General features: G+C 26.1%; 2 protein-coding genes across 3 annotated transcripts; one reads left to right on the top strand and one right to left on the bottom strand.

Moving 5' to 3' along the window:
* Positions 1–1,045: 1,045 nt before the first annotated feature.
* On the bottom strand, positions 1,046–8,721 carry LOC111029591 (tafazzin homolog). The gene is made up of 4 exons (XM_022308648.1): positions 8,206–8,721; positions 8,007–8,132; positions 7,794–7,942; positions 1,046–2,701 (listed from the first exon to the last, which is right to left on the bottom strand). The coding sequence occupies exons 1-4, from the start codon at positions 8,330–8,332 to the stop codon at positions 2,306–2,308; spliced, it is 798 nt and encodes a 265-aa protein (XP_022164340.1). The 5' UTR covers positions 8,333–8,721; the 3' UTR covers positions 1,046–2,305.
* A 5,685-nt stretch (positions 8,722–14,406) lies between these two features.
* LOC111029565 (farnesol dehydrogenase-like) lies at positions 14,407–22,981 on the top strand. Of its 2 annotated transcripts, XR_002604029.1 has the most exons (7): positions 14,524–14,655; positions 17,233–17,401; positions 18,409–18,535; positions 18,869–19,001; positions 21,334–21,465; positions 22,304–22,449; positions 22,642–22,981. XR_002604029.1 is itself a non-coding variant. In XM_022308605.1 (6 exons), exons 1-6 carry the CDS (start codon positions 14,524–14,526, stop codon positions 22,367–22,369), a joined length of 759 nt encoding a protein of 252 aa, XP_022164297.1. In that variant the 5' UTR covers positions 14,407–14,523; the 3' UTR covers positions 22,370–22,423. The 2 variants fall into 2 exon arrangements, 1 of the variants encoding a protein (XP_022164297.1); XM_022308605.1 differs by lacking the exon at positions 22,642–22,981 and having other exon boundaries at positions 14,407–14,655; positions 22,304–22,423.
* Positions 22,982–23,066: the final 85 nt, after the last annotated feature.

The raw sequence follows: 23,066 nt of genomic DNA on the forward strand, positions 1-23,066 counted from the left end.
ACTATTACTGCCAACTATCAGAATTACCAAAAAATCAACAATGAAAAATGTGCAGATATTTATATGAATTAAATATTTTATATCAGACTCAGAGTTTGCACATATAAAGACATTGAGAACTGCTGTTAAGAGGGATTGTCACTATAAAAGTTTATGGGCTAATGATGGTTATTGCTGGCCAATATAAGTCAAGAAGCTAAGTTTATGACACCGTATTTAGTTGTAAAACATTGGCTGAGTACTTTGTTAAATGAGGAAGAATTTTGTCAAATTGGTATAGTTACTAATTGACATAAATTATGTTTTTTTAATTTAATTTATTATATCATAAGTTTTTATGTGATCATACACATGCAATAATAAGATAAACCACTATTTCATAACTGAAGTAACTTTTTGTATGATTATTTTTCAAAAAAAAACACAAAAATGTATTGTGCACATTAAATGAATACTTCAGTATTAAAACTGAAAATTAATTTAACTATAGACCTGTTGAAATAAATGTTTACAAACTAAAATGCAATAAGTATTGAGTATGTTAGTATTTTAATAAAGTAACAAATTATAAACTTTATATAACTATAATCTAATTGTACAGTTCTAATGTATACACATAATCATTATATTTTAGTTGCTAAATTACCTATTTTATCTATATTGCAAATAATATATTTTTAAAAGTCAAAGAATAATAATCCAAATTTAATATTTCAAATATTATTTATTGATAAAATGTTCAAAATAAAATATTATTGAAATATGTAGGTTAGGTGTAAAATGATTCCATTACAATATTTTAAAATTGTATTTAATGTAGAAAATATTAAATAATTTTTTTTTTAATAAATAAATAACAATATTTAAAAAACATATAATATGGCAATGGATTTTAGTTGTGCGTAGATGTAGAATTTAATAAAAAGCATAATTTATAAAATTTAAGTTGAGCAAAAATTTCCAGGCCACAACAAACAGATAATTATTAATCAATGACTTTTTGCAATTTTAAGTTCTTATGCACAGTGAATACATACATAAAATACTATTCTTTGCAACACAAAATTTACACTTCAATATATACTGCACAATTGATAAATATTAACAATTTGTGTACAATATTTTAACTATGCATATTAAATCTTAGGTAAATGATAATTTTACACAAGTATCTTAGCATTTATTGAATTACACATCTCACAATTCATTCTGACAAAATTACCTATAATATCAATAGTATGCATTATTATTAATTTATATAATTTGAACATTTGTAACAAAAATATTTACAATTACAATATTATATTAAGTTAATACATTATTATAACTGATTTTAAATTTAAGTTTAGTGATAATCAACATATTTATTGAATTACTACAATGTGTCCCGAAATTGGTAACCAATGACCACATATTCTTTTAATAATAATACCGTGTAACAATATTAATTAGATTTGACGCTAAGCTCAATTCCTATGTAAATTATTAAAATAGAAAAACCTCCACTTAAAAATTCATTAATATCATTTTCATGATACACAATATACTAAAATAACTGGGAGCATAACAATGTTTGTGTATGATCTTAAATAGAAAAATACATATCTACATAAGTATTACAATTAAACTGAATAAAAATAAATAAAAATAAAAACACAATTTAATTTGTATTTGATAAACAAAATATTGGCAAGAGTTACAATGAATATATGTTATAGCTAAGATAAAACAAATTTAAATCATATCTCTTACTGCTCATGGCAAAAAATGTATTAGTAAAATTTTTTTTATTTTCCCAGAAATATTAAGAGATTGACTAGACATGCTCATTTTTAAAATAACCATGATAAAAGTATGTATTGAAATTAAGTACTAAGTATATTTCATCTTAAAATATAATTAAATGATGTTATGTTATTAATTATTTTGAATAAATATCATTCACGTATACTTGATTGGACGGAAATTATTGACATTCCTTTAGGAAAGTCAAATAAGAATATACTTTTTATTTAAAATATTTAAATAGGTACATTTATGAAAAATATTTGTTGAAAAAATAAAATATATATATAATATATAAGATTGAGGACCAAATGATAATCATAATGGTTGCACAATTAAGTTTATACATAAAAAATATGTGATGTTAAATAAACTACTTATAAACAATATTAAAACATAAAGTTAAATGAATTATCCATAAGTTATCTAAACAGACATAATTTGTTAATAATCATACATAACACTGTTAAGTATTCTGTTTTTTTTTAGCTTTTAAAGACCTTATTAGCAAACCAGGACGTCAAGAATTTAACTTGTTGTGTAATAATATTGTGTCCTTTTGCAATTTATACAATTCTTGTTCAATTTTTTCTGTAATTAATCTACGAGCTTCTTCCTCAGTCACATTGGATTCTTTCAACTTTGAGACCAATCCTTTTAAATCAATAGGCTCACCAAAATTAAATGTTACCTTACGACCAGTTCGTAAATAGTATGGTGGTTCATTTGGTAATATAGTTTCCATTCCTACATGACAAATAGGTACAACTATAGGCATAATAGGGGATTCATAAATCATTTGACCAACTCCCCATTTTAACCGTATGTAATTTTTGCACATATTAACACGGCCTTCTGGGAATATATGCAGCCATTTACCTTTAGACAACAGTTCTACACCAAACTTAACGGCCTCCTGTAACAAAATGTACAACAATTATAAATTCACATTTTTTTTTCCAGAAAACAATACAGATTTATTATTTTTAACATTTAAGATTTTGAGTAAAAAAAGGAAATGTATTAATTTTGCAATTATTATTTTTTCTTGTAGAAAGTGCTACAAAAGTTTCTTACAATTTTATTCATGAATTGGATACAATACTGGATCTAAATAGTATTTAAAAAAAGATTGTTTAACTTCTATCAGCTAAAAAAAAAATGTAAAATGAATGAAGAAATGTACAGAACTCCTATAAAAGTTCTGCAATTATTATAATTTATATTTTGTATTAGTGATATATAATGTAAAATAATTTTTTAAAAAAATGAACTGGTCTAGACGTAAAGTTTAATTTTGTGTATTTGTTTCTAAATTTTGTAGATCTTATAATGTAATGAAAAGAAAATTGTATGCTATTCTAACTTTAACTAAACAGTTGAAGGTAGCAATTTTGTTAAAAAAACATAAGCTATGAATGTTAACAAGATTACAATTTTTTATAACCATTTTTTTCTGTGTAATCTGATAATTTTAACTACATTTCTAACAATATATTTCAAACAATTAAATTAAAAAGTTAATATATTGCATAATAAAAATGTTGCCCCTTAATAATAACAAATAAGTCAAGCAGAAACTCGTGCATGAACCATAACAAACCTTAAAATATGCATTAAAAATAATTAAGATTTAAATAATATGTCTGTTACAATAAAACATGAAAACAATGAATTTATAATTAATAATAATAAAAAATAATTTATTTACATAACGATAAGTGATAACAATAACAGTAATTTAAGCCAGTAAACACTGATTATATAATTAAAAATGATACAATCAGATCTCCTAACTGTCTGAAAGAATCACATATACAAAACATAAGACATAAATTAAGTACATGCATGTATAATGTTCATGGTACAAAATGATTTACTGAATATACTCACCACTTTTTTCTTTTTAATAGTACTGTTATTTAAAATGTGAATTTTTGGATATATTAAATAAACCTTAAGATCATATTTTTGAATATTTAAATTTTTTTTTTTGTCCTGCATCAATACTAACTTCTGTTTGGTTTTTAAATGAGAACCAACCTATATTATTTTTAATTATTTAGCATATCGTTTTTTGAAAATGTTTATGTATATAATTCAAATAGCGAACAAGTAATTTACAACATATTAAACTTTAAAAACTAAGGATAATAGTTAATGTCCATAGAACTAGTCCAAGCACTCAGCCAGAGATGTATTTGGGCACAGGCTTAGAGAGGTTACATTTCGGTGGAGGAAAATTTTATCATATTTTTTTTTTTTATTGACAAAAAGTATTTTTAATTTGATGAAATCAAAATTTAAAAATTTTTTAAGTAGAAAATGTTATTAATCATAACTGTATCTTATTTTTCATAAGATAATATAACAAACTGAATATTTAAATGTATTTTAAGTATAAAACTACTTCACCGACTCTATTTTTTAAATTTTGATTGACAATTGTATTTTTGTTTATTGTTTTCAATAGAATAGTGAATTAGAATTCTACAGAAACTACTAGTTTTAATGTTATAGTCATTTGAAGTTTTTACTTACTAAATCAAGGAATGTTTTTGATTTAAACCGTCTGAGGGAGTAAGTGATACTGCCAGGTCTACATGTACTGTTAGGTTAAGTTAGGTAAAAACAATAAACTTTAAATGGCTATCACATTAAGACTCTAATTGCATATTTTCTTCTCTAAAAAATAATCTCCTAGCAAAATAGTTTTGTAGCCCTAAATACATCACTGTGCCCAGCTATATGTACAAACACTTTAAATATATGTACTTATATTTAATATTTGTTTAGTCATGTTCTTATTATTCAAAATATTGTAAAATGCTTATAAATTAATATAGTTTACATACTATAATTTTTAAATCAATTAAATAATAAACAATACAGTAAAATATATTCTTCTTGTTTGATCTAATCTCTATTAATTTTTTTTCGGAACTATAAACAAATAAATGTGGCCAGGTATGAATCAGTGTTTGGCCTCAGTCACAAACTTGTTCTGAGGTAAAGCATCAGCTGGTGTCACTAGTTCCGAGATGGGTGATCATGCTGGTTTTAGTGACAAATCCTTGCCAAATATAAACATGTAAACATGTTTCAACCAACCATACCTCCCCCCACAGCTTAAAACTAAATTATGGGCTAATGACCATAGATGTTAAAGCATTAACTCAAAAAAAAAAAAAACCAAAACAAAACAAATAAATATTATTTAGTAATAGGTATTATATTTTATGTTTATATATGTATATAAGCATATCTATCATCCTTATTATAAATAATTCAATAAGTTGGAATTTTTATTTAGATACATCAAAATATTTTTAAAAAGGTGATTCTTATTTGTAAAAATTTATATTGCTACAGGACACTTCTTAAATGATACAGAAAATCTAAAGTATTCAAAAATTTGTTAAAATTCCAAAAATCTGATTTTGAATAACTGTATTATTAAAGAAAAAAATGAGGGGTTAAGCGATGAGCATGTTTGGTAAACCATTCTGTATATTTAAAAAAAAACATGGGCCATAATCGACGTGTATTGATTGTAATATTTCTAACAATGATTAAATTAACAGTTTATACTGTGGGTAAATAATATGTACTTAAGTTCTACACAAAGAGATATAATACCAGTGGAAGTAACCATATAAACTACAAAATTGTTGTATAAATGTAATGTAAAATACATTTTTAAATTGTTTATTTCTTTCAAGAGAATTAGGAAAATTAAGAATTTTAAGTATATTTCGTACAATTTGTGTGTTCTTTATCCGGGCAATATCAATGCTAATACATTTCTACACTTCATTGAGCATAAACAAAATTTGTTATTAAGATGATGTCAGCACAATATTTTTTCTCTCAAACTCACGATAAAATGCTTTCACCTAAAATCGGTTTTTATGATTTTTGAGAAATCTTAGAGTTTTCTAATTTTGATGTTATTCAAAAATTATTAAATGTAGGAACTTGACATTTTCATCAAATGTTTATTTCATTATTTTCCATGCATGATAACATTTTCAAAATATTTGGACTTGTTTTTAATTATTCATAGATAATTGAAATTTGAAATTTTTTAATTCTAAAAATGTATAAAAGGTTCCTTAAAAAGTTGTTATAATAGCAGTTAGTTAATAAATACTAAAGATTCATTGACATGTTTCTTTTTTTCATAATTATATTAAGTTCAAAATCTGACAAAATTTATCAATCTCAAAATTAACAAATTATTTTGTAGTTATAAAATTATAAAATGTTCAATTTTTATAGCTAAGAATTGAAAATGTAAAAAAAAATTTCTTATAAATCATTTAAATATTGTTATTAAAAAATATAAAAATATATAAACCGGTTTTTTTTACAGACTTTTTACTTTTTTTTGAATCTATTAATGACTGATGTTTTTATAGTACATTATTTTATATTATATCCAACCATTAAAATATATATAAATAAACTGTTTCCAGTTAATTAATGCCTATCGATTTATCCCATCTTAATCTCTATTAAATATTTTTAACACAGTAATTTTGATGGTTTTGACCAAATATAAAGCACAGGTCTAAAATTCAACCATAATAACTATTTTATTATTTGTAATTAATAGCAACCATATAATAAATAAAAATATATTATTTATCTGTGCTCTGAAAAAAAATTCTCAAATTTGCAATAAAAAATTTTTTTAAAAAAGGGCCACTTATTGAGATAAAATATTGCCTATAGAAGCTTGCATTGGGATAGTGTAACTTTCTGATGGTGAAAAAAATTTTAAAATCGGTTGATTAGTTTCCTAAAATATCTCAAACAAACAAACAAATAATATTTCTTCTTTAAATCATGAGTAAAGATTATTTTTTGAATTTGAATTCGGCTTTCAAAAAATAAATTTGTAAGTTAAATGATGTTCAATGTTTTGAGACAATATTTAAAAAAATTGATATATCATATCCTCAAAAATATCATTTCTATTATGGGCAATTTTACTCTATGATTACTCAAAAACATAATAAAAAAGATTCTGAGTAAATGGGGCATTTTGTCTGTGCTGTGTGTGTGTGCCAGAGAAAAAATAAATCATGAGCTGACATCCTCTTACAAAATGTATATGTATTTTATATAGCCTTATAGGTAAATTGCATAGAATGATGTGCCTCATTATATGTAGTATGTACCTAGATACAAAAATTGAGTACCTACTAAAAATTCAATAAAAATCAACCATCTCTATAAATAATTTAATATTACAGTTAAAGAAAAAACTGGCATATATGTCTATTTAATAAGAATAAATGATAACTGCATAATAGAACAAAAATTTACTTAATTTTTTTTGTTTAAACTATTTTCATTAGGTAATATCGGGTAATATCAACAAAAATGTATTAAATTAACAAAGTAAAAAAAAATTAATTAAAATCAGACTATAAACAAATTTTATCTAGTTAAATAACTGTAAAAAATCAATCAGCTATGGTTAATATATATGACCTTTAATGACATACTTAATAAATCAATAACACAGTTTTAAAAATTGTACTTATTCATTTAAAAACACATTTGAATAATACAATAATCCATCAAAAATTCATTGTTGAAAATCATAATTTATGTACATATTAAAAGCATAAAAATTAATTATCTAATTGAAAATAAAAATGATAATAAAATATACCTAAAGGATAAAACCCATATAAACTCTTAAATAAAAGTATCTACCTATAGAATAAAGATTATTGCAATTTTTGGTATGGCATTAAATTATAATTTATTAGGATTATTTCAAGTATTAACATTAAGGTCTAAAATAATATACATAATCTATATAGGTAGGTAATCAATACAATTTAATTTCTTTGTAATTGTGTGTCAACTTGTGCAATCTAAGCAAAATGTAATAATATTTTTTATTTATATTGACTAGTTTTGGTTAGGTTCACATTTGCATGATGAAAAAAAAGCAAAATTCAATTTATAATAAAATAAATATAATTTACCTGATATACTCCGGCACCTCGAATGGTTGGGACACATTGACCAAGCATAAAAAAATGTGCACAGAATGGGTTTGTAAAGCATATGTCATTGGCAGCTAATGCCCAGCGCATTTTATTAGACATTATTAAATTCTTCCAACCAAGTGCCGCTAAAACAACCCAAAATATTTAGAGTTGACATAAAAGTTAGGTGGAAAATCTATAACTACATACCCCAAATGCCAGGATCATCAAAACACGAGTCATGATTAGATACTGTAATGAGAGGTATGTGCTTGGGTCGATTGATTGCTTTGTCAAATGAAACGAGGTTGTACACTTTTGCCTTGTTGAAAAATTCTACAATAACACGGACACGTTACACAAGAGATACCTCCTATTATACGTAATGATGAGACATGCGGATACTTACTGATGAAAATCTTGCTGAATATACCGACAGCAGCTAATGTGATGCAAGAAGCGACGTTCCAAAATATCCGTCGGTTCCTGAGTTTTGGCAAGACCCAATCGATGTTGTACTCTTTCTTCACAACCATGGTTGGTTATAGCGTTTTACATCAGATTTGGATTTTTCTTAAAAATATCGGCTTGCACGACCTTCTTACTGGTTGCGTGTTACAAGCAGCGTGCACGTCCTAAGAAGGCTCCACTCATCGATTCGTCGTCGCGTAGGTACATGTATAACAAAAACCAAACAAGACCGGCAAGGGTATAAATATCTTGAATTCGTGAATAATTAATGAGAATAAGAACGGTGGTTATAGGCAAGACGGAATAGGAAAGGAAAATTAATAATAATATACTTTAGGTACGACGACAACAAAGACAAACTGTAGCGAACGCGGCGACGACCGACCACCACACTACAGCGGTGAGCGGGACATGGATATTATATTGGCAAAATACATTATTATTATCGTTCCGCACGGGCACGACGGCAGCGGTCGTTATCTCACGGTCGCCGCGGGTTCCCCGTGTTGGTTACGACCGTAGATAACGGACACGTCGGGTAAGCGCGCGCATGCGTTCCCCACCATCGTGGCGCCAATATTACGATGCTATAAGCGCCACGCGGACGACCGTAAGAAATGCATAAGAAGTTCGTATTACGAACAAATACTGAAAATGATAATAGTACATGCGACGAATCGAAACTTTTGAGGAGACAATCGACCAGAGATTCCAGTCACTGAGAATTTTTATAAGATATCGGAAAAGTTTTTAAATGATTTGAAAATGTATTATGAGTCAGGAAAGCAGCTTCCGTATGTAAAAGGATGAAGAGAAAATATGAATGCACTGAAGTTACTGTACTTAGAATTCAATACAGAATATTCTATGGAATTTTTACTAACAAGAAGGTTAACTCATGATAGCATTTAAAAGTATTTTCAATAATTAGGAGCAAAAAGTGGGAACATACTACTCCAGATGCTACTAAATTTCAGTCTGCAATAAGAATGATGATGTGTTCTTTTGCTTACACCATCAAAAGAAGAAAATTGTGAAATAGATGACTGCCAATTTTTCACCAACCTTAATGAATTAAAAACAATTCGACTACATGTCAATGAATTTAACACATAGGATAATACGGTTGAAAATGATGGAGGAACATGTAATAGCCTGATAGCCAATAGGTAATATATACTACATACTAGATGTTAATTTGTCATCAACAAAAATCAACAGTATACTTATGGATTCGCATAATTCATCTGCAGTAACTCATATCAGTAAACTTGAAAATCTTGAATACATCAAACAGTTGGCAGCAAAAAACAAAAGTAACACAGCTTTATTCAACCCATACACTACTTTTATTGAAATGAAAGAATATGAAAATAGTGATTTGCTATATCCATTTGATTCTACGATTGATTTTTGCAAAAGAATGACTTGTTTATTTAAAGAAAATATTGAAAAAATGCTATTGGAATCAAAAGCGAATGTATGAAGTAAAATGATTAATTTGATACGAACAGTATGTATGATGTATCAGTACAATAAACATATGTAATACATGTAAACTTAAATCCATCGAAAAATGTATAAACGTGTTAATAATTAGTTATGTAAAAAATTGTAATAATAATATGGCCATCTACAAAATTTACACAACCAACAACAAGTTTTAAAATAATACACATTTATAAGAATTATGAATAAATATTTATTTTATACCACTATAATACCTATTATGTATTTACGTATTATATTTAAAAGTAATTTATAGTTATGTAAATATATAATAAAGTTTGAAAGTGTATTAAGTTTATTATTTTTATATTAGGTACCTACCTAAATTATTAATATTATACTGTCCATCGATGAACAAATATAAAAATAATAAGGGGCAAAGGTAGGCCTCCAATAGTAAAACTGTTTGCATTCGGTTTCGCCACATTATATCATTGAATTTCTCGTATTATCATAAAATATAGTATTTAGTACGCATAAACAACGAGTTCCTATTATATAAATAACCACCGACCCTGATCAAGTCATAGTAAATCTTACTCTATGGGTCAAGTGCAGGTAACAGGTTGACGGTAGTAACTATCGTAGCTGTGACTGGACAGGCAACTTCCCCATTTGGGGAAGCATTAGGGGCGCATAGACCCCGATGGCTAAATTCACATTATATAATGTATACTAATTACTTGTTTACTTTATAGGTAGACAGGTAGTGCATAAAAGCAATAAATACTAAATAAAAGCACCAATATGAAAAAAAAATTCAATCAAAAAACAATTCCTCGTTTGAAACATTATTGTGCAGGATATACGTTATACACGTATACCTGGACCTGGTTATACATACCTGATTTGTAAACTGTCAAAATTTAACCAAGCTTTTAAAAAATGTGGAATAGAACATTTTAGTTTTTAAAAGTTAAGACAAGTAGAAAGTTTTAGATACCTAAATGTTTTATGATAAGAGATCTTCAAAATATATTGCTCAAAAATCAAAAATAAATGTTCTGTAAGGAGAATATACGTTTCATGTAAGTACCTACTATGATCTATACGGGCACATGTAAACTCCCCTAAAATGTTGTAAATTCCCCTAAAAACATTTTGCTATCGTATTACACTTTTGTAAACTCCCCTAAAAATATTTTACTAGCACCATTTAGCGTAACCCAGGGGACACCACGTGGAGGCGGTTCTATTTATCCTCCAAAAATATTTGTATTTTGTATCGCATTTATATTATTTTATTCAAATTTATTTTGAAAAATTATTTTTCATTGTCATACTAGATGTCTAGGTTTATTAAAACCATGATTATTTTTTAATTGAGTAATAGTGTAAAACTGTTTTTATATAATGGAATGTAGTAATTTTGTGTTCCTTATAATTTTCTATTAACTGGTTTAAAAATTGTTGTCGTCTCTTTAATTTATTACTATGAGAGTTATTTGTTTTATGAATACTTTGTAATTTTATGTAAATTTCTGTTTGAATATTTTTTAATGTATTTATAAATATAAAAATTAGTTTGCCATAATAATAAATTACTTATACGTTAACATCGTTAACTCACTCTTTCTGTCATTATTTTTCTTCTTCTCTGTTCACTTTTTGTTATATCTCAAAACGTTATTATATGTATAATCATATCTATATACGAGTATATGTAATGTATAAATGTAAATAAAATAAAATGTAATACGCCTTTGATGCCGCGGATAGTTTATTTAATTAAAAAAAAATAATAATAGTAAATAAAAAGTTGACAACAGTCTTATCTTTATTACCTCCTTCGGGAGAATTAACAAACGTAATACGGTAGGTAGCAAAATGTTTTTAGGGTAGTTTACATAAGTGTAATACGGTAGCAAAATGTTTTTAGGGGAATTTACTATTTCATTTTTTAGGGGAATTTACATTTGCCCGATCTATACATAGGTCTAACTAATTTTTCGATCAACTTTCCACTTGAAATAGTTGAATAATAGCAACTGTTGCGAGGAAACTCAAAAAATGAAGAATTACTAAGAGCCTACTATAAATATTACTTGATAAATAAACTGAATAATACGAAATATATTTAAGTTTGTACTTATTATAGTTATCATATGATTGTTTTAAATATTGGAATATTTATGTAATTCGAAGGTGGCATAGCATTATAGACCGAAACCAATAGTTACCAATTTATTTTAATAATAATAATTAATACTCATGAGTAATGAGTAGGGCTCGGATTTATATTTTCTATCTATCAATCTACAAATGTAAATCTGAAAATTTAAATTTTGTCACGTATGTTTATCCGATTATCTTGATTTTTTTTCAAATGAAAGAGTACATTGCATAGCAGGTTTAAGGCTTAATTCCAATTCTATAAGTAATTTAACGGTAGCTCATAAATGTATTTTTTTCAGCCCCAAAAAATAATATTCTTTTATCTTATTTAAATGGGAGATAATGTTAACATATTACATTACAGAGGTACTATTATAATCTAAAAAAAAAAATAAGCCCAGTGAAAATGGTAATTTTATCATGTATGTTCTCTGGAACCATTCATTTGATAGCCATGCGGGTTTTTTAAGTGTTTAAGTATTTCGCAGAGTAGGTTTAAAGCATAGTCTTATGGACCTGACTTCTGTCCACGAAGTATTGAGAGATAAAATAGAAATAAACTGGTGGCACCATCTGTCTAGTCAACGAAGTGCACGTGTCAGCCCATCAGCATTGACCCACCAAGAGTGCATATAGTTAATGGTTTGGATCACGAAAATGAAAAAAGTGGCGAAGATACAAATATTGAGCAAATAGATCCAAGAACAATAGACACGGTGTTTGAAAACTCTGATTTTGTGTCTTTCGCCCTAGCCACAGTAGCCCCTAGTGAAATTATGGAACCGTTATTCTTTCTTAATATTATGATCATTCAGAGACGATTTTTTTAAATAGTAGTGTTAATGACGTGTGAGTAATGTTTTTAAATTACAACAAAATAATTAATATCCTTATTCTTTGTTTAAATATAAAGTTATGTATATATAATATATATTACAAAGGTTCACAATCTTTTCACGATCCGACCCCATTTTGGAGAATATTTGGAGACCCACAACATGCTAATGACCTTTTTTTGTTTCATTTGGTTGCTATTTTTGCAATAAATTTAAGTATTACAGTGTCATGGTGACACGTCACTGGCAGGTACGCTCTTATATAAGATGTAATCGTCGTGGATAACGATCAATTATAGAACTAAATCGAACATCAACGTACCTACATGGTACAATATACGAGTATCGTAGTTATTAGTTACACAGAAAATATTATTTCATAGGTATAATACTTGTATGAATAAAATATACATTTTTTTATTTATTTATACTTATAGACTATGGTATAATCTAGTGGTACCTATTAAATATTCTATGAAATATAAAAATATACATAATTATTTCAGAACTTAACGCAATTCTCCAAAAATATAATCGTGACCCACTTTACTATTTAATCTAACGATTTTGAGTTACACAAAAAAAACAATATCTATGTTGTCGAAAACTGGTTTTACACATGGTTGTAAAATCAGTACATTCATCTCACAGCTCAGAATCTGAAAAAAAAAAACAAGGAACATTTAGTGTTCATTCGGTTTTCCAAAAGAAAAGAATTATTCATTTTTATTAATTTTTAAAAATATTCTGAATTACTTTTTTAGGAATTTCAAACAAATAATTACCCTCAGTAACTATAACCATCAACTTTTACAAAGTATTTCTGCTGACTTCTTTTATACTGTTTTATATCAAGTTAAACATTCAAACCAATAAATGCTAACATGCATATAATGTACCAATAAATGCTAACATACATTGTACATATGATAACAGCACATACGTGAATACGTCATAAAATAACTGTATAGCTCTGCGTAAACCTTCCCCTTTTTAGTTTTCGAAATCACTGATATATTAGAGACCATAATATATTCCAGTACCTATGTCGTACCAAGTTCAGGATTTTTGTATACCTATAATTTGAGTTATTATGATGGTATAAAGCTTTCAAAATTTCAAATTCATAATAACAACATTCTCTTCTATCCTAGGCGTGTTGATACTTGATCGATGTGAGACTTTATATAATGCCCAATCATTTATTTCTATATGATTTAAACCCATAAAGTTTTTTCCTTTTTTTAACAGATAACAGTTCTATTATTTTCAGTGACGTACCTTATATAAATGTAAACGCACTTTTATAAATTACAACTGTTACTTTATGATCGTAATCAATAGAGCAGTTTTTAAAATGTTCGTCATGAACAATAATTATACCTATAGATTACTGTGGAACTATAAAATAATATAATGCAGGCAGATTTATCTTTATCAATCTATATTTAGATATGATCTCAGTCATTAGATATAATAAATATTTTATTATTTTATGTGGCCTTAAACATTAAAATCTATAATATGTAAGTGGATATATTATAGGATTTGGAGCATCAGCAAGTTGTGAATACTTTCAAGTAGTTTCAACTGATATAGGAAAGTGGAAAGAACAAATTATTCCCTTCTAAATATTTTACATACCTATCTATCTACGTGATACACATATAATAGCTATATATAATACAGCTGTTCAGAATGATGTTTCAGTTGTTGCTTGACGCCCATCACCACTGATCGACGTGATTGTGTTTAGTTTTTATAGTAAATATAAGTATACAATTTTTAAAACAAAAATGGATAAGTGGAATGGAAAAGTTGCTGTAGTAACAGGCGCTTCTTCTGGAATCGGAAAGGAGACTTGTAAACAACTGGTTGAAAATGGAATGATTGTTGTTGGTTTTGCTAGAAGAGAAGATAAACTTCAGGTACGCTGTAGTGGCAAATCAAATTAACTCGTTAGGTATTAAAAGAAAATTCAATTAATTTTATAATATTTTGTCGCCCATCTATCAAATTTCGCAATTCACATGTTGGGAAACATTTCTATATACGTTTTACATAGATTTGTTTTTATTTATATATTCGAACATATTGTTTTTAGTGAAAGAATTAAATGGGTAAGTGGCATGTACTATGTACAATTATTCTGTTTGACCCTGGCCATGAATGCGACTTGAGCATTGGTTGGGGGCCCACACGGCCACACCTTTTTTTCATGCTACATACTATAAAACTTAACATATTATGTACCTACTAGTTTTTAGGTTAAACAATACACAAGACACGGTAAATTAATCGATATTTATGTATTTAATTGAGAGGTCTTTTGGAAAATAAAATGATCCTATACGGTCTTTGATGTTCCAATCCAGCACTGGACTTTTTTACTAATTTTGTAGAAACTTAAGTCATACTTATAAGTAACAGACCATTTAAAATTCTGGTTGAGCGATGAATGTATAATATAGTTGTATCTTGTATACCTTTACAATTATAAAAATAACATTTTTTTATTTTGTGATAGAAGACAATAAAAATGCTTTAATAATTAATTTTGAGAGTAGTTATTGAGGAAAAAAAAATTAAAAATTATGAAACAACGCTATTTGTATGCAATTAAAAGTTTCCAGAAAAATTGATTTTATATTTTTGTTGTTATTTTAAATTAAATACCCAACTATAAAGACAACTAAGAATATTTTTAACCAAATGTTTAAATTAGCATTTTCTACAAATGATATAAATTTTAAAAAATGTTTGCTATTTCAGAACATTTTTTACTTTTTTTACTTTTTTTCGGCTTATGTACCTATGACAAAATTATTGTTTGAAGGTGAATAATAAATTTAAAATTTAATATAGGGGTCTTAATAAATTGGTCTTACTGTTATTAAAAATATTTAAATACACTGACACATTGTTTTTAAGCGTCTTAGGTTCAAATGTTGACAAAATTCGTTAAGATCACAAAAATATGTAAATTATCTTGTGGTTCAAATTGCATAAAATTTTAAATTTTAACAACCAAAGTTTGAAAATTGAATACAAGATTCCTTACAAGTTCATAATGTCAGTTAGAAAAAAAACGTAAAACCACATTTACATTTTTTATGAGCAATTGAAATTAAATGTTGGTGACATTGGATATTCAAACAAAAAAACGATTTATCCTAAAACAAATTGTATTTTTAAATATTAATGTTAAGACACTTGAGACATCCTACTATAACTTTATCATAACTTATAAACAATTTAAAATTTCATAATATATTTAACATAGGTATTTATAAAGGCATTTTAAATGTTTGCGTTTTTTAAATATATTTTTTTTAGTTAAATTAAATACTTAAGCTTGGTCAATAAAACAGAAAATGTAATACAAGATTTATAATTTGTGTTTTTATACCTAGCAATTAAATAATATTGAAAATATAAAGTCATAATCTGTTAGAATTTGTAAGAAGTTATACTAGAAATTTTTATCAAAATTACAAGATTTTAAAAGCTAGGTAAGGTTTGAAAATGTATAAAGATTCCTCGTAAGTTTTTCTAAAAAAACATAAAAATGTAAAAATTATAAAAAAATGTTGATCACACATTTTTGTGTAGATAGATATTTCAAGTTTATATTACAACTAAATTTTGTAGTCAAACGAAGAATAATGATTTTAATTTAAAAAAAGTTATTTCTAGAGACTTGAAACTTTTTGCATTGGCGTATATTATTATAATTTACGTGTTTATAAGCCTATTATTATTGTTTATGTACGTATACTAGCTTTATTACCAAGTTTCGATCTAGACCGATCAATTTTTTTTCGTTCTGATTAGGTATACAATATTCATAATATATATTAGACATTAGAAATATGTTGCACTTATTACTGTTTCACTATTATCTTTTATAGGTACTTGTAGATATTCATATCTATAATATAGTAATATATAATTTAGATAAGAATATTCTCTTATAAAATATTGGGTTAGGTTAGTAAATCATAAAATACTTCCACCCCCTTATACAAATCCGAAAGGGAGCAGGTACCTCTCGGCTCTGATAGCTAGTAACATTATAAGAAATAATATTATACCTAGGTAATAAATATTATGTAGGTAATTTATGTAACATCTTTTTGACGAAAATAAGTTTAATCACTTCCACCCAACAATACTACTTATAGAAAAAAAATTACTAATAGCAGTATAAATATATAAAATTAATATTTACCTATTTGTGAATTATTGATTTATTGATTTCTGATTATATAATAGGTATAATATAATATCACTTAGAAATATGACTGAAAGACTTTCCTCACATCGTTTTTCTCATATAATTATTTATAGTTGAATTCAAATTTAACACTTTCCTATTACAATATCTTACTCAAAGATAAATTACAATCGACAACTAATGTGACTTCTTAGAATTTTTAAATAGATATTTTTCTAGAATTAATAAATGTTATATTCTGATATCTAATCCAATATATGTTTTTCAGGAGTTAGAAAAGGAATTAAAAGGAAAACTCGGTACATTTTATTATGTTAAAGTTGATTTGTGTTCGGAAGAAAACATTTTGGAAGCCTTTAATTGGGTAAAGAAAACATTGAAATCAGTTGACGTACTAGTTAACAATGCAGGTGTTTGGAAGCTAAGTGATTTCTTAGGTAAACTAATTTAATGTATTAATATTTATAGCACAGTTATGATTAATTGTATGTATACCACATGTGTAGTAAAATGCAACTAAAAATATTAAGAAGGATATGCACCGTATAGATATCAATATTATTAATTCAAATGTGTCATTTGGTGTGATTTACGATCTCCCTATATGTAAAAATGTTCAAATCATGACATGAATAATACAATTATAACAAATTATATTAATACTACCTATATCAATACTGAATATCTACGTACTACACAGTTTCAGATTTTCATCATGGTAATATGCAATTATAGAAATATAGAATAAATAAGAAACAGTGTTCTCTTCAAGGGTGATCGAAGGGGCATTAGCATTTTTTTGAATATTTGTCAATAGTTTTGAAATTAAAATTAACATAAAAACCAACAGAAGATTAAAATAATAAATAGAAAAATTTATTCAAATACTAAAAATGCGTAATTGATTTAAATGGATTACTCTAAACGTACCATTTATGTATGGATGATTTCTAGTTTTCTAAACACTGGTGTATAAATATTATATGTTTCAATATTTAGATTTAACCATTCTAACCAGATGCCCACAACTTAACACATAAGTATAACTACCTATAGACATTTAGCTATTTTGTAATAACTAAAAAATAGTAGGTTACTAATAGTAAAATAAATTACTTTAATAGTATTAATATCATACGAATATAAAATATACTTAATATATGCTGACAGACCGTCTTTGCTCAGAATCGTCTTTCTTACTTCTCATTTTCTCTATGACGAAGTACACTCTACCACCAATTGAAGCAAAGCAGTACTTACCTACTTTTCCCATTTTCTTAAATATATTTATTATTTATGACTTATTAGTTATTAGTAATTTCATATTAAAATACAATGTTGAGAAGTGGGTATCAGTTACTTGTAATCAATATCAATGAAATAATATTGTGAACATTTAATTGTATAATTTCAACAATAAATTTACTATCAATAAGACTTTCAGGAAACACGAATGATTGGAAGCAAATGTATGACACTAATGTCATAGGTTTAACTATTTGTAGTAGAGAGGCCATAAAAATCATGGAGGAAATAAAAATCAAACAGGGTCACATAATAAATATTAACAGGTAACTATTTTAATTTTAATTTTATAAAATTGTATGGAGGTTAATATTATGTTATTATTTTTTTAAATAAACTTTAAAAAAACAAATATCTCTGTATTATAATTCAAGTTTCCTATGATAATATTTGTCATATATATATATATATTTTGATTGGATAGATATGTACTCATTTGTTGAATATTAATCGAATAACTTCAAATATCATATCATGATGTTTAGTTGTTTGATAATTATTTTATATTAATTATTTACTAATTTATTTCTAAGTTCTTAACAATAACTTATGTATTATTAATGTGATATATAATATTATATTGTAATTATTTGTTTTAGTTTTGCAGGTCATAACCAAATTTCATTTATAAAGGATATTTCAGTTTATGCCGCTACCAAACATAGTGTTACCTCAATTACAGACAATTTAAGAGAGTTGATGGGTATGAAAGATTTACCCATCAGAGTTACGGTAATATATTACTATATTAGTATATAAGTTTATACTTTATGTATAAGCAGATATGCTGTATAAATATGTACCTCTATCACTTATAATGTCAATCTGTCTATCGTTAGTTATTAAAACTCAATGGTGTAGTAAATTATTTTTAATTTTTTATATAAATTCGTTAGTACGTTATCTATATTATACCTATAAATTATAATCTATACGAATGTAAGAAAAAATCCAGGGAAAAAATCCAAGAAAAAAAGCCACAGGAAAAATAGTCCTAGGAAAAAAAATCCACGAAAATACTTAAGCCACGGAAAAAGGCAAATAAAATGTAATAAATATTCAAAAAAATTAAATTTAAGTATTAAGTTATTATTTTTAATTTTGATCACAGTTGGTCAAATGTTACAGTTTAAGAAAAACTTCCAATTTATTTATTTAAAAAAATTACCATCTTGTACAAAGTACATAATATATACATTATATATCAATTGATTTCAAGATAATATTATTATGAAGGTAGTTTATCCACAAAATACCATGTTATTTTTGTTCAATTTATGGCATTTTTTGGCATTTTACTGAAAGAAATTCTATTTCTTTGGTTAAGACAGAACTGTTTTATAAACGTTCAGTCTCACACATCTATCTCCAGAGTTAAGATTTGTCTTCTTTTTCAAAGTGTTTTATAGGTACTCACTACTCATAACCTGTGTATTAATAATTTTATAATATTATATGTATATGCAGTGAAATCAGTTGTGTTAAAAATTAAAATTTTTATAATATAATTTAATTATGTTCCTACATAGTAAAACATTGTGCGGATGTAAGTTACAAAGCAGGAAAATATATTAGATGTAATATATAACTAATAATTATATTTCATTTTCATCATTTTAATAAAAATTTTCATAATTATAAAAAAAATTGTATATTTTATATGGCTTATATACATTTTAATACTATAGTTACTAAAATATATAGTATATTTAATAATATTTTTTTCTGCCATATATTATATAGGAACTTACGTACGCATCTTGTTTTGCCATTAGAAACTTACATAATATGCAACAAACCTAACCTATCGTGTAGGAACTAATATGTATTTTTTTTACCTGTTAGGTCTCGTGTATAAACTTACATCCACCCAACTTGTTAACCGCAGACTAAACCGTAGGACTTGAGACTTGAAATATTGGTGGTATATATCTCTTATGGTATAGGGGTGAGATAAGAAAGGATATAGAAAAATTCTCATTTTAAAGATGGGCTAACGTAGGAATTTTGTTCCAGGAAACTAAAATCTAATATTTTGTTGTACAATGTACATAAATTGTTGCAATTGCAACAGGTTACAGAAAATAAGATAGTGATTTGTAAACTTATGTACAAAATTTAATGTAATATTGCATGAAACACGCACAGATCATTTGGCTATATATATACCTACTATTCCGTTTGCATGTCTGGGAAAGACTTTGAAACGGATAAATTGATTTTGGCGGGATATTCACAGGTATTGTATTACTCGGTGAATAAAATATTTATTATGACTGGATATAATTTTAGACCTGCGTTCTATATTTGATCAAAACAACCCAAATAAATTAAAAATCTGTGCAATGTACTTTTAACAGAATTTGAGAAAGAATAAATCTACGGCCCTATACAAGCATATCATTAGTAACGGACAAAGTCGCACCACAAGATTAACCTGTTTAATTTAAAGTTTATTATTATTTTTTGATGGTCGACATTATTTAGAGTTTCTTATTACTTTTAGTTTCAGATACATAATACTTTCTTTAATAACTAGTTTTTTTGTTTTTAAGAACACGGAGAGTAAGTTTCATCTTGGTTTTTAAATTTAAATTTTTAGAATATGTTATTTAAGTACTACACAAGGTGCTTAATATAGAAAATTGAATGTAATTTCTTTTTTGTATTTGTCTATCAATATAATTTTGATTCACATATTACATATTTTAGGTACTGAGGAATCCAGTAATAACTAATAATAATAGCATAATAATAACATTATTATTAGTTATTTGCTGATGTAATACGCACATCTTTTTTTAAAATTATTTAATACTAAAAACTAACTATTAGAGAGATAATAATAACACGTGAAAAAATTTACTGCGCATTAAATCCTATTTATTTATCTATTATTCTATTGACTGTAAATATGTTAAAAAGTACCTACATATATTACAAATTCACAAAATATTCTATATACCTATATTTTAAATTCAAAATGAAAAATGAATATTCCGTACTAATTGTATACATTTTTAAATACATAGTTTTAGTTAAAAATGTATCGTTTAAATTTCAGAGTATCAGCCCGGGAGCAGTAGAAACCGAAATGACAGAAGAGTTCAGAAAATCAGGAGCGCATAAGATGATGAAAGCTATTGATATTGTTGATGCTATTATGTTCGCATTGAGTGCACCACAGCGTGTTAACGTAAGTCTAAAATAATGTTTATTTATATATAAATTGTATAATATATTTATATTTATTATTTGTCATATTATAATAGAATTATAGATAAGTTAGTACTATTATATTTTGAGTTCATCCATGTTTTTCAAAAAAGTTATAACTACCTAATAGTTATTTATGTAATATGTGGTTAGATTATTAATTTGTAAGCATACTTAGCATTACTTCCTAGCTATATGTACCTATATTGTATATTATAATTAATAAGTACAATAAGTACATACATATCAAAATATTTTATTACCCGGAATTATTTTATGTAAATCGTCCACTATAATATTCTTTGTAAGTATGCCACCCCCTATCAGACATATTTGGAATTTTTTAAAATTTTTTTCACAAAACTGTAGTGCATAATTTGTTTGAATTTATACGACCTTCGCTTTTCTTTGTCGAAACAAAAGAGTGTTCGAAGGGATGGCGGTGATGTGATTTCAGCCAACACTTGGTTAAACATTATGCACTCATATAGGTTAACTGGTTAAACTACACCATAATTTAGTACGCTATTTATGTGAATTTGTACCAATATTTTCATCATTTTCACGATAATCGCTTAGCGGCAGCTATGTTTTTTAAAAAACACCATCATACCACCTCCAATCAGAATCAAATTGTAATGCTTTTGCATTATTCTCTATTTCTCCCTATATTTTAGTACGTATTTCATATGAATTTGTACGATTTGTCCCAATATTTGTACTTTGCCCCTTCGGTAACAAATCCCTTTCTAAAAATATGCCATTTGGTTCCACAATTTAGAAATTAATTACGTGTTAATGAGTTTTAATTTTTACAGGTCGCAGAAATCATCTTGACACCAACAGGCGAGAATATATTAGGTTTTCTTAAGAATTCCGCATAGATATAAATTATGATTAATATACACATCCGTGAGCCGCACTTCAAGTTAACAGCATCATGAACAATTAATATACGTAGTAGGTACGTTTATCGCTTTTTAAAAATATATATTTAATACTATGTGTGCATATGCATATGGCATTATTGGCATTATGACATATCTTATACGAGTTATAATGGATAATATGTTTTGATAAGCCTGCAGGTTGATAACCTATCTATTATAAATAAATCCATCATTACCTTTACGTAATTCTTATGAGTCTTAAATAGGTACCTTTCAATAGTGTTATCACATATTTATACCAAATTCACCTATGCCCACTGCCCAGTGGCCACTACCAATCAACACGTCACATCTTCTTATTGTAATACTCTGTAAAGCAGATTGTTGTTCATCAAAATAAAAAATTAAATAAAGAACTATTTCAATATATTATTGTATTATTATAAATTTCTTTTAAATAGATATTATAACTCTTTTTTATGTTTGTTTTGTAATTTATTTTTCTCTTTAAAATATATGTATTGATGTAGGTATTATACGATTTCTTTGTTGGGTTACTTTAAGCTGTTTGAAGTTTATAAATAAAGAATATTTATTTTAAATACACACAAAACGATGTTATTTATTGAAAATATAAAACAAATAAACCATACAAATGATTTTTATTTCCTGACTATAGTTAAGTATTAAT

The sequence above is a fragment of the Myzus persicae genome, unplaced genomic scaffold (assembly GCF_001856785.1).
Source record: "Myzus persicae strain clone G006 unplaced genomic scaffold, MPER_G0061.0, whole genome shotgun sequence".
In the NCBI taxonomy this organism is placed as follows: domain Eukaryota; kingdom Metazoa; phylum Arthropoda; class Insecta; order Hemiptera; family Aphididae; genus Myzus; species Myzus persicae.